At 47.4% G+C, this 13,039-nt stretch overlaps 2 protein-coding genes across 19 annotated transcripts in view; one reads left to right on the plus strand and one right to left on the minus strand.

Annotated features, from left to right (window-relative positions):
- KDM6A (lysine demethylase 6A) overlaps nucleotides 1–5,744 on the minus strand; it is a 156,555-nt gene extending 150,811 nt beyond the window's left edge. For 12 of the 16 annotated variants that reach the window (XR_003990026.1, XR_003990029.1, XR_003990027.1 and 9 more), the window contains exons 1-2: nucleotides 5,093–5,374; nucleotides 4,757–4,820 (exon numbers count right to left, since the gene is read on the minus strand). Coding sequence is in view for 7 of the 16 variants with exons in the window: in XM_030476370.1 (XP_030332230.1) it covers nucleotides 4,757–4,820; nucleotides 5,093–5,253 (225 nt within the window). In the remaining 9 variants the exon portion in view is untranslated. Of the gene's footprint in view, nucleotides 1–4,756; nucleotides 4,821–5,092 lie in introns of those variants that run through there. The other 4 variants (XR_003990028.1, XM_030476368.1, XR_003990032.1 and 1 more) reach the window with 2 other exon arrangements.
- Nucleotides 5,745–5,856: 112 nt separating this feature from the next.
- The window catches only part of FUNDC1 (FUN14 domain containing 1), a 49,666-nt gene continuing 42,483 nt past the window's right edge, over nucleotides 5,857–13,039 (plus strand). Inside the window, exon 1 of one of the 3 annotated variants that reach the window (XM_030476374.1) lies at nucleotides 5,857–6,006. The gene's annotated coding sequence lies outside the window, so the exon portion shown is untranslated. Of the gene's footprint in view, nucleotides 6,007–6,704; nucleotides 6,853–13,039 lie in introns of those variants that run through there. The other 2 variants (XM_030476371.1, XM_030476372.1) reach the window with 2 other exon arrangements.

The raw sequence follows: 13,039 nt of genomic DNA on the forward strand, positions 1-13,039 counted from the left end.
TTGATAAAAATAAATTAAGCCAAAACATCTCCAAAGTTATTAAAAAAACACCCCAACTTTACTACACCTAGACTAATCTGCTAAAATGCTTTCCTGCATAATTATTTTTCAAGCAGTCTGTTATAATTAAAACTAAGGACATTTAATTATAGATTAGTAGAAAATTAACATTAATGTCAACACTAAAGGGACAAAGTCAATATATACTAATTCACACTGTCCAAACCTATTTTTAAACAAGCAACACCTACAATTGTAAGAAAGACGAAAGAATATTGTCACTGTGCTCTTATTTCGCATGCCTAGTAAAAGCACAGATAATCACTTTGTTAATTCTGTCAACACATGTGGCTCTTACACAAAGGAAATACCATTTTTTAAATCAGCTGGAAAACAAAAGGGCTGCAAAACTGTAAGAGGTAACACAGACTAAAAACTGTCATATTGCATGGAACTACTTCATCTCTCTTTTAAATCGACTCCAACATCAATACTTTCAAACGGAAACATGCTTCAGATTTTGTCTACAGGATATGACAAACTGATTAAACTCAATGAATAGGAATTAACAACCATCTTATACCAAATACATTAGATCAGCTACATCAACCTAAACCTGTATAAAAGCCAAATAATCACAGCTTATGAAATGAAGGTTTGTCACTGCAAGGAAGTCAACTTTGGCTCAATACTGGAAGTACTAGTGGGAAGGGGGGGAAAGAAAAAAAAAAACCCACAACAAAAAAACAGTAAAGTAAGAAAGAAAGAAAAAGGAAATGCTTTGCAATTCACTTCCAATACAATGGATGTCCTCTTCCTCCTCCCCCCAAGAAATCTTTAAGCTTCACCTCATGTGAGAAGGTATTCCTGGGAGAAAGAGACATCAAGATAACAGCAGGGTTCTCGTTTGGGTTTTTTTTTTTTACTCCTTCACATTAATGTGCTTGTCAGCTACAGAAGCATAACATCGAGCACCTTCTCTTACACAACAGTGGCTACATTGGATTTTCAGCATTTCAACCAGTTTGAAAAGTGACCTGTCAATTTCCCTCTCCTCTCCTCCAAAACCACACTAGCTGCAAACTATGATTTTCAAGCCCCCTTTTTGTAAAACAAATACAAAATGTTTGGCAACAGAGAATTCTTTTCCTCCATCACACATATGAACAGCACGTACACCATTACAGGAAAGTTTGATTTCTTCTGGCTTATCACATATCCAATACATGGAGCCACAATACAATATTCCTGACCTTTAGTCTATTTCTTCAATAATTCATAAAATTGATGTGATGTCTTATCTGCTCTTTTGATTTGCTACACCCAGCAGTAGGACTCAGTTCAGTTCACAATACTACAGCTATACATCCTACAAGACAAAACTACAAAGAAAGGGTGACTGCAGTCCAGACCTGGAGCATGTATGGAACGTGCAACTACGGTACAGTTCCAGACACGAAGCTTCCTACGTCCCTGAAAAAGATCCCATATTTTTTCTTATTAAACTCTGTCAGGGTGTGGCTTCATTTAACCAGAGTTCCCCCTGCAAAGGCTTCATGGAATGTCCTGGTTTGCCTGCAAGTGGCTTGAGCCAACCCCCTGCCTCCTGCCGAGTGAACCTCACTAAAAACAAGAATAGTACCTCCTCGTACTGAGACACCGAATTTAGGCCCACAAAAAAATCCTGCTGCTGCACAAGTACCTGTGCGTTTAACAGAGCAGTTCCCTCAATACTTGCAACTCAGGACCTTGCCTCCCTCCTGACAGTCTCCTCAGACAGGAACACTGCTCCTACCACCTTAACCCCAGGTAACCAGAGAACATTGTCAGGCACTCACAGAAGAGACACTGCTACAGCCTGCCTTTTTAAAAGGTTCAATAGCGGGTGTACTATTCTCGCAGTGAGGGGAGTACCCATAAATTTTTGCCTTTGTGAAGGATTCCTCTGGAAACATGACTCAATGATTTTCCTTACCTGCTAAACTTGCACATAAATCTCACATTACTTTATAATGCACTGGCTTGTAGATTCCTAAATCAGTCAGTTAGTATTTCATAATTATGGAGTCTAGGGTCTTTGTTAGCTGTTGTTCCTCCATGCACAAAGGAAATATTTTGTTACTATCACTGTAAAACCTATTAATTAAATGCACATACATACGGCCATGCTTTCTACAATAAAAATAACCGTTACATGGAATAAAAGTGATCTCCTAGATTAATTACTCTAAACCTTCCCGTACAGCGTAAATTGCATGAGGCTTCACACACACATAGAATAGGAACTGTTTACCTTGAAAATAACAACTTCTTACCTATCAATAACAGTAATTGAAACACATGCACATTCACTGAGAGTAAAAAGCATGAACAAAACTGAACCTGGTTCAAGCCAAGAAATTATTCTCAAACATCCCTGCACTGAACAGTAACATTTTAATCCTTCTGCTTCCTTAACAACCTACTTTTCCCAGAGACAAGTTTTATAAAGAAAATGCTTCGTGAGCCAGTGCAATTCGTAAATATCCAAAACACTGTCAGAAAACTGAGGCAAAATACCTAAATATTTGGTTGGGTTGTTTGAGGGTTGTTTTTTTAGTATTCACTGCACAGATTCGCTGCACGGATTAATACAGTAAGAGAACAGTGATATTTATAGAAATGTATTTCAAAAGTATCTAAATGCCCTGCAACTCCAGCCACCTCAGACTCTATATACTAAAACTTTAACTGACTGGCATAAAAAAGAAAATGCTTTATATGCAAGAAAGGACTCAAAACTTAGCTAATATCCTGACCTGCTGTCTGCACCACTTAATTTTATAGAACACAAAATAAAACATAACCTAGTGATGTTATGTGATGGACAATCCAATTACATACAACGCTTTTGTTTCCTACCTGGCATCCTTAAGCTCTATCCCATACAGTATTCCCTCTAGTATTTCTGATAGCCTCAACGGCATTCACAGAGCAGACAGTAATTCTGGTCCACTAACAGTTAACGTACGTTATTTAACTGGTTTGACATGTCACTCCCCTACCTTTTTGAGTTATCGGAAGAAGTACTTTTTATAACTAACTCTGAAATCAAAAGGAAACCATGGGATTTTTTAAAATTAAGCACAAAGAAAAGTGTACTTGCTTCTCCTTCCATCCCTCCCCCCTCCCCCCATGTCCTGACATTGAGCTTTTCCAATCATGCCAGAAATAAACATCTAAACACAACCCAGAGCCTAGGCTACCAAATTCAACACGCTTTAGAGTGAGGACATCAGATCCACCAAGGGCAGTAACAGAAAAAAAAATTCTTCATGTGAAAACATCAGCATACCGCACGGGCACAACAATAGGATGAATGAAGTGTCAAACGCAACGCTGCTGACAGGAACAAGTCAGAAAGCAGGAACCAGAAGAGCACAGTCCCCCGCTTAAACCGTGTGGCATTCTTAAAAACAGTTCGACTTGTTCTGTTACCCAAACGTTTTCTTGGTGTTTAGTTTTTGAACACAACTGGCAGACGTTCAGCCTGCACAGCCTTTGTCAACAGCTTATGGATAGGCAGCAGAATGTGCTACAGGTTGATAAGAAGGACACCAGTGCAGCAAACGCCCTGCCTGCAGCAGGAAAGCACCCAGAAAGAACTTGCAATGCGCAGGAGAGTTTCTCTCAGCGTTCACCGGGGGCTTCACGCTCCAGGCGACGAGCATATTCGTTCCCGGTATTTGTTTCGTGTTTACCCCCCCCACACCCCCCCTTTCTCTTTCTCCTCCCTGTCCGGCCATCTTGGGCCGACAGGAGCAGCCATTACTTTACTAAATGACAGGGCCAACAACTTTTCGCAGAAACAAACATCTCTCTCAAAAGGCCCGGCAGGCTCCAGCAACCCGCGGGCCGTCCCGCTCCCTGTCAGGCCGCCCAGCGGCGGGGACAGCGGGAGGCCTGGCGGGCGGGACACGGCGCTCAGCTAAAGACCTGGCACGCTAGAGGCTGCCGGGCCCGGAGAGTAAACAAGTCACTCGGCGACGGACTCCGGGAGCCGCTCAGCGCCTCGCCCCGGGCCGGGCCCCCCGGTTCCCTCCGCCGCCGGGTCAACTACCAACCGCCGCCTCCCCCCCCCGCCAGTCGCCGCGAGGCGCAACCGCCGCCGGGCAGGGCGCGCGCAGCCGCCGGCCCCCGCCGCGCGGGGCGAAAATCACGAGGGAGGGTCCGGGGAGAGGCCAACGTCAGCAGCGCCTCGCGCGCGCCCTCCCCCACCCACCGCCCCCCCCGCCACCACCACCTCCTCGTCGACCTCCCCCTCCCTCCCTCGCGCACCCCCTTCCCCCGCCGCGCCGCTCGGCCTTTGCTCCCGGCCCGGGGCTCTGGCCCCGGCGTGCAGCCGCTCTCCCGTCCCGGGGCTGGACGGACACTCGCAAAGCCACGCTGCCTTCGTCCCACACCCAGGCCCGCTCGGCTCTCTCCCGCGCGGGGGGCCACGCTGGCTCCGCGGGACGGGGAGGGGGCGGAAAGAAGGGGGCAAAGGCGGCAGCGAGGCGTGGGGAGACCGTAGCGGGGGGCGAGGCGGAGCGCCCTGCGCTCGCGGATGTGGCGGTGCCCCGCACAGCCGGGCTCGCACCCAGATGCGCCCTCGCACGCACACACTCACCGCGCGGACCCGGGGGACCGGAGGGAGGGGGCTGCTGGGCCGGGCCGGCTTCCTCCCCTCCCCCCCTGCTCCCCCCCAGCCCCGTTCCACATCCACCCTCGCGCTTACCTTTAACAGCAAGGCCTTCGTTCTGGCGCCATCTTCATGAAGCCTCAGAAATCCGAAGAGTCGGCTGCATAAGGGGAGCGGGCGGGAGGGAGGGGAGAGAAACACCAGCGTTAGTGAGAGTCAGCCCCCCGCACGGGCAGGCAGGCAGACGGGCGGGCGGACGGGCTCGCTCCCGGCGGGCAAGGGCAGAGCGCGACGGCGGGGGCCGGGAGCCCGCACACGGGCACACACGCACTCCCAAGCGGGGAGCCGCGGGCAGGGGAGGGGGGAGACACGGAGGGAGCGCGGGCCGAGCCGGGACACAGAGGCGGCCGGGGCGGAGTGGGGAGCGGGTACCTGTCGAGGCCGGATAGGGCTTCTCTCTCCTCGGCTGTCAAGCTGGCGAAGTCCTCCTCGCTCTGGCCGCTCGCTTTCCCCGCCGCCATTTTCTTTTCCTCATCACCGAAAGGAGCAGCAGAGGCGGCGGCAGCGGCGAGCGACACTCCGCACGATTTCATGGAAACGCAGCGTAATTAACTCACGATCGCAACCCCCCCCCCCGCGCGCCCCCAACACCCCCCAGCGCCGGGCGGGGCGGGGTGCCCGACACACACACACCACAACTTTTATTACAACAACAACAGCCGGCAGGGAGGGGGAGGGAGGGAGGGAGGGAGAGAGGGAGGAGGGAGGGAGGGGAGAGGGAGGGAGGCGGGGGGAAGCCCCGCTGCTCGGAGGAGGAGGAGGGAGGGAGGGGGGAGGGAGGGAGCCCCAGCGCTGGAGACTCGGGGGAGGGGGGGGGGGGAAGGAGGCGGCGGCTGCAGCGGCGGCGGATGGCGGCGGAGCGGTGTTTACATGGCCGCGGCACCGCTCGGCCCGGCAGCGGGGGGTTGCGGGGACCCGGGGTGGCGGGGGCCCCGCCCGCCCTGCCGCGCGGGGTGTGCTTGCCGCCTGTACAAACTTCCCCAGCCACTGCCCAAAGTTGTTGTAATTGTGTCACACAGCGAGCCCCACGCCGCCACCGTGACCCCCCCCGCGCCTCCCCGCTCGGGTCCGCGCGGCCAATCACCGCTTCCGCGGCGCCGCACGTGACCTTTGTTGACTTACGTCAGTCATAGCGCTCTTCCACCGCTGCGCTTCAGCTCAGCTCGCTGACGTGGTTCCATTGGCCAGCGTCTGAGGGAAGAGGCGGGGTTTCAGGGATTCGCGGCTCAGGAGAGGCCGGCCGGGCCGTCATTCAGAGGGGCTTTTCGATTACCCAGCGCCAGCAGGTTTGGCGTGCGCCTTTAAAAACCGGAGGGCGAGAAAGCGGAGGGGAAGCTTTCGGGAGTGGCGGGCGTGGGGGGTGGTTGCGTAACGGGGGCTCCAGGCTGAGGAAGCGAGCTCTGGTAGCGCCTCGCGGGCTAGGGGGAAGCTGCGCTCGCCCGCGCGCCCTGGCTTGGGCACGGGGCGCTCTTGATCGTGGCACAACCGGAAAATAATGGCTTCCGCACACGAGGAGCGGGGACCGTACTGACTTGGGTTACCCGCTCTTGGGTCGCGGGAAGGAGAATAAGGAGAAGCCACCGCCCCCCGAGGCGGCGGTTGGGGTGGCGGGTAACGCCCCTGCAGAAGGGCGGTGGCGGCGGCCGAAGCGAGGGCACCTGCGGTGGCAGGGTGGTTGTGGCTTCGCCAGCCCTGGGAGGTGGAGGCGCCTGTGCCCGCTCCGCGGCTTATGGCGGACGGCTCGCAGCGGGGCAGGGGCTTTTCCTGCCGCCACTCGCCACGGGACAGCGGCCGTTGGCCCGCCAACGGGCGAGCGCGTGACGGTGCTCGAGGCGCGCTGGGCGCGAGGGAAGGGCGTGGGGGGGTAAGCGAGGGGCGGGGCGCCCAAGGGAGAGCCGCCCCTCTGCGGGACCCAGTGACAGGTGGAGCGGTGCCCGCCGGCGCCAGCCCCGCGGCCGTCACGTCACGTGGCGCGGGGCGGGCGCGGTCTCGCGAGGCAGCGGCGGGAGGGCGGTTCGTTGCGGCGCGTTGAGCGGCTCGGCTGCGGCGCGGGGCGCTGGAGCGGGGCTGGTGCGTAGCGAAGCGCGAAGGACTGGCGTTGCGCTACCGGGAACGTCTCACGCGTAAGTCTGGTGAGCTTTTTTTGGACGTTGCGGGGAAAGGAGCTTTGCATGCTCTGATTGCTTCCCCTTTATAAGGCCGAGCCTGCCCGCCGTGTTCCTTGTGGCTTAAATGAAACCTGGGCATCCTTGGTTCCTCGACCTTGCCTGGCGTATTCAAGAACTTGAGCGTCCTGTTGTCTCTTTGCAGTCCTGTTAATTTGCTCTTACTGCCAGGAAGCTTCAGGCTTTTCAGAAATGGTTAGTCTTTACCTCTACTTATGAGGAGACCAGTTTTCTGGGGGTGCATGGCGGCACAGCTCGCTTCTCATACCCATTTTGCTGAAAATGCATGAGCAGTGGTCTTCTGTAACATCACTGTATCACTTCTCCAGTGTCTAGCCACAGCCCCATGACAGGGCAGACTTTTTTTCTCTGCCAGTTGAGTTTCCTCCCCTCAGAGCAGGGCCTGTTTTATGACTGCCAGGTGCTCCAAAGCATAACTGAAGCTATTAACTACCTTTGGGAATTAGATTAGTAAGGTCCAAGGCCGAACTATCCTGCCTCTGTAGGTGTTACAGCTATTGTTTGCATGCCAGTGGTGTCTCCCAATTGGATCCTCAAATGTTTTCTGGTCCTGGAGGTGTCTGTAGCACACATGGGAAGAAGTATGCGAGGTGGGTGCTGCTTCCCAGCTCACTGATTGGAGATGTGGTCCAGACAAAGTCTTGAATAATGCAAAAGAAGACAAGAAGACTCAAATTAGTATGTCCTTGCTCCTCCTAAAAGCAGAGTCTTATCATGTAGCCATGCTTTCTGATGCAAATGCAGTTAGAACTAAAAAAGCACCTGAGTTGGCTAAGGTTGCATGTCTTAAAATAGCCAGCAGACAGCTGGTTAGAGTATGGGTATAATAGATGTTTGTGTTTTAAAGTACTTTTGAGTTTGGTGTCTAGATAAAAAACGGGTTACTTTTGGTTCTGAAAATTGACCATAGTCTGTTAATACTGAAAAGAGCTGTGATCAAACATCTGTCTTCACCTGTGTTTTACGTGGCTTATCAGTCACACATTTTCTCAGTGGCACGAAGCACTCTACTGATGGATACAGTGCCAAAATAAGATATTTTAGCAGAGATGATTTCTGAAGTCTTATTTTCCACTTTGCAGCATCCCGAGTATAAATCAACAGAAAGGATAGTAAAGAAAACTATTTCTCAATACAAGGAAGGTGTCTTCTAAATTACATAGCAATTCAGGAGACTTCATGGAAGCAGTGAAGAAGTGAGTCGTAGTTCAGCTGAAAGTATAAGTATCATGAGAAACTTCCATGCATCTGAAGTCCCAATACCTCAAGTACCCAACTCCTACTCAACACCACTCTTACCCCGTATCCTCCCTGTATTGCTTGCATTGAATTTCTAGCTGCGTTTTGTTTGGGTTTTGGTTTGGGATTTTTTTATATCTGAACTACTGTTTGGATGACATGAGATGCTATAAAGCCATATGCACTGTTCCAGCTCTTCGAGATGCATCCAAAGCTTAACTTCTGTAATAGAAAGAAAAGCCTGAAAATACTTGCTGAAACTAGCACTCCCTGCCCTTGCAAACAGTCAGGTAACAGTTTTGGGAGCTAAGATTCATACACCATCACCTGCCTGAAAGGAGGGAGGCTGTTTCAGATGAGTGGGATGCTGGTCTCCTGCTTTGAGATACGCCCTGGAAGCTGACTTCAGGAGGAGTATGTCTTTACATTTTCAAGAAGAAAGAAGGGAACTGCAGTGGTGGTCTTCTATTACAGATCTATCAAGCATTACTGAACTCATTAGGTTTTAGCTTAGTTTAAATTCCAAAGTCACCTGCGAGTCTCCAGAATCACTTTGCTACTTTCTGCATGAAAGTTGTGGACTGATGAAGCTCTTGGACTGAACAGTACTGTTTGGGTCCCCTCTTCCTGTATTTTTTCACCCCCATTAATTTTCCATGCAGAGTTTCTTTGTGTATTCCAATACACTGTCAGGTGCTGCCTTGTCATGCTGCAACACTTGCCCAATCAGCTAAGAGCCCAAACGTTGTTAGTATGCTTACAGTTGCAGGGTAGTTTACGCCAGAGAGAACTCTGTTCCAAGTAGGTGTTTGGCATGCTGGTCATTCTCTGCAGTTTGAAATTGAGATGCAAAGTTAATGCCCCACTTCTGAAAAGCAATATTAGAAACAGCAAAAGTTTGTTTTACACTTTTCTTTATAAATAAATACGCATCACCTCATCTTTTTTAGCTGAAAAGCAACTCCTGTAATCACTGCACAAAAGTTGATATTGAAGAAAGGCTCAGCTTCAACACTGGGATTCAAGCTGTCATCTCACTGAATGTCAAAGGTAGTTGTGATATCTCAAGCATCCGGGTTTGCTGGCGAATAGGACAAGCCTGAGCAATTATCAATGTGAACTCAATCTCAGGAAAATAACTTCATGGTAGGATGGGACAAGGGAAGGGTGGCCTGCTCCAGATTTACTTTTCACTCTCGCATCAATGCTACTTTTCACTGCCATTAATTCCAGCAATCAAGTGCTTAGCTTGCCATTGTCAAGGGAGGGAGGACCTTTTTAGAGGTGGTGGTGATCCTACCATCTTTTAATGAGCAAGAGTACAGTAGTCTGTCATGAATGGTCACCACAAATGCATTGTGAATCTGTTGATGAAGTCCTGACTGGAGGCTCCTTTGCTACTATAGATACTTTCTAGTATCAGGAATGCTGCTTCTCACGAAGTATGAAGCTCCTTGCTGCAAGTCTCCTGAATGACTTGCAGCATTCCAGCATTCATAGCCCTGCAAATTTGGCACATTTTTCCAAGGAGAATTATACCTTCAAAAAAGACTTGGTCTTCAAAATGTAAAATGTTTTGGGCTGACTATGTGTAAAATATGGGGGAGCAAATGCATGCAAGTACTAAAATGTTTTAATGTGAACATCTTAAAAAAGACAACCGTGGATTTAAATTCAAAAGCGTTACCTGGTAGGAGGATACCATACTGGTTTGTTTCAGCTGTACCCAGTCTTCTCACAACTCAGGATGTGGAGCTGCCCATATGACTTCTTTGTACTGGCTTTTGGACTTAAAGAAAAATTGAGAGGTTTTTCTTGAACTCTCCAAAGCTCTGTATAGTATCACACAAAAAGTTATTTTTTTCTAAAGGCAGTTACTTCATTATGTTGTTGGTAGTCTGCAGGCTGAACTTCCTTAAACAACTTCCAGCATGGATGAGCTGGGAGAGGATCCCCTCTCCCTGTTTTCCTTTAACATGGAATTCTTCCTGGACAAGGCAGCTACCACCAACTCACTTTCTCAAAACAACATTCCTTGCTGGACGAATCCGACTTATTTTCTGCGTCTCTATAGCACTTGCTTTCCAGAAGGCGGAGGTTCAATGCAGTGCTTCTGTGGTCCTATCAAATGTATCGAAAAGCCAGACTTGCTCCATGAAAGTTTTCTGGGTCACTGTGTGTTTCCATGGACAACTACTGTTTTCTTACTATCTGACCTCTTCATCAGATCCATTGTCAGATACATGCTTATTTTCAAGAATGCTGATTAACAGAACCTTTTGATCATTATTAACATATTTGGTGCGACTCCCAAGTCAGGTAGCAAATTTGAGTAATATATCAATCCCTGCAGGATACAATTAAAATCTGATGGTCTTCTATAGTCCAGAGCATATGTGCTAGTCACCTACGGCAAGATTTGTTATTTCAGCCCCTAGAAAAACTAAGGTGCTTGAAGTTAGGCCTATCAGTTCAAGTTGGTGTTTCATTCCTGCTTTTGGAAGTTCTTTGCATTGGCAAGGTATGAGTTGCTCAGGAAGTGAAGGTGAGTCACCTCCTTACACTGTCACACAAGAGTATGAAGCAGCTCAGGATGCACATGTGATCTCTGATACTTTCGGTTCAGTTTTGTTCTGGGGGTCTTGTTTTATTTTTGAAGGTTTTCTAGGTGTGGAGTCAACATTATAATAGCTCAGAAGACCTCTAACTATAAGGAAAATATCTTTTTACAGTAGCCCAGGAGAAATGTGACAAGCCAACCATCTTGGATTTGTGTGGCAAGGTAGACATACTGAAAACAGCAAAGAAAAAAGGAAGCTAACCAGAGGAACCCACAGGGTGCCATCTTGTGCCTTAGAAAATGTAAATGTAACTTGCACTGTTGCCACCTTGCCAGATTTTAGTCAAGCTGCCTGAAATATGTGACTGTTTGGCATATAAGGGAAAGCAGCCTAAACTAATACAACCTGACAATAGATTAGTCAGGAAGAAAATAGCTCCTTTGTTTAACCTTCCATGTACATTAACAGTTGGAGGTTTTCTGCATCTTTTTTCTTCCTGATCTTTTCTTCATTTACTCCAATGTTAAAGCAAAAAAGCTTAAATTACTGAATTACGTTGTTCTTGAAATTTGGAACAAAAAAACATGCAGTACTTCATTTTTGTATTTTAGCAGTAGCTCCCATATTGTCCAGGAGTTCATAATAAAATCTGCAATTTGCATGTTCCCTATACCACTTTCACTGAAGTTCTGATGAGTGTGGTGTCATAATCCATGTTAAATTTTGACAGTGGGTGGTGGTCAAGAAAGTAGGAAACTGATGTAAACACCAAGTTTTTGTTTGGTTGTGGTTTTTTTTCCTCCAAAATGCACAAAATAGTCGAATGCTTTTGCTACCTATATGGAAAAACAATACATGTGTAGAAGAATTCTTATTGAAACTAGAAAATGCTGGGAAAAAACTCTTTCCAATACTCTCTATCACTATGTTAATAAACAAATTGTTCTTCAATCTCAGGTATACCGTACTAACTTTGGGTGGTGAAGGGAGTAGAAGTGAGCTGATCTAGGAAAGGCATTATAATGATACTTTTTCTTCATGAAAGTGTTAAAAAAATTAGTAATAACTAAATAGTTATAGGCCTTTGATAATATTGTCTGTCTTGCGTGAATCATATAGTAATTTTTGTCTATTGCCCTCTCCTCTTGGTTAGCTTGATTTTAAAACCTGAATTGTATCTGAAAGGCTTGCTGCTTGAATTCAGCTGGAATTTAAGTGGTAATTCATAGTCATAAGAAGCACTCACAGTTACCAGTTGAGCAGTAATATGTATTTGTGTGCAGTGTGTCAGCAGAAATCATAAAATTTCCCTCGAGCTACAGAAACTTCAAAGGAGTTGTTACTTATATAACAATAATAAACAACATGCCAATAATTCAATCTAAACATGGAAAACCGTGAATTTGTATACATAACCTTAACTGTATTCTGAGCTGTTTTATGAAATTCAGGAATCTTTTTACTTTGGATATTCTGTAGATTTGCTGTGTAAAAGGGACTCGTTCTCTGCGTGCTAGCATGAGCACACTTGCTTCTTTGCTTAAGTTCCACCAGTAGAAGGGAGTCTTAGAAGAGCTACCACTGTATCATATATTTTGCGCTATATAGATCTCTAATATTATTGTAAGTGATGATTTTTGCAGAGTGGGAGAAATAATATGAAAAATTAAACTTATCCAGGAAGTGGTTCCTTTACAGTGGTTCTGTTCCCCCCAGCAGTTTCAGCTGTGTGCATCCATTGCAAATATACATTTGGTGTGTGTTCCGAATGTGGGTATGCTTTCATTAATGTTAATAGTTCCAGAAGGTAAGTGTCCTCCCTCCCCCTATGAAGTGGATGTGGCAGCTTACGACATTGCACCTTCCAGAGAAGTCACCTGTTTGACAGATGATGATCGTGAACAAATATCTACTCTTCAAAAACAGTGCAAAAAAAAAAAAAGAAATTGAGATTTCTCACCTGCATGACTACTCTTACAATTGTTGAGAAGCTAATAATAAAATACTGTGTTTATATTAACTGGTCTTCATCTTCAGGTTGACAATTATAGCTCCACTGGAACTTTATAGAATTTGGCAAGTGCTGCCAAGGAGAGGGGTGCTGGAAAAAGCAGCTTTGTGTTTCTCTGGCTAGGTATTTGTGTATGTATTGACTTAAGATAAGATGCTAGGCTAATTCCTTTTGCAGCCTGCTGGTTTTCTGGCTTGTAAGTAATAAGTAAATAACATTCTAAAGCAGCTCTGAAACAGTTACATTTTTTTCTTGTGTAAGCATTTGAAAGGAGCTGTTTGTAATGCTGAGCAAACTAGATGAATCTTGTTATATTGTTTAC

The sequence above is a fragment of the Strigops habroptila genome, chromosome 2 (genome assembly GCF_004027225.2).
Source record: "Strigops habroptila isolate Jane chromosome 2, bStrHab1.2.pri, whole genome shotgun sequence".
Classification (NCBI taxonomy): domain Eukaryota; kingdom Metazoa; phylum Chordata; class Aves; order Psittaciformes; family Psittacidae; genus Strigops; species Strigops habroptila.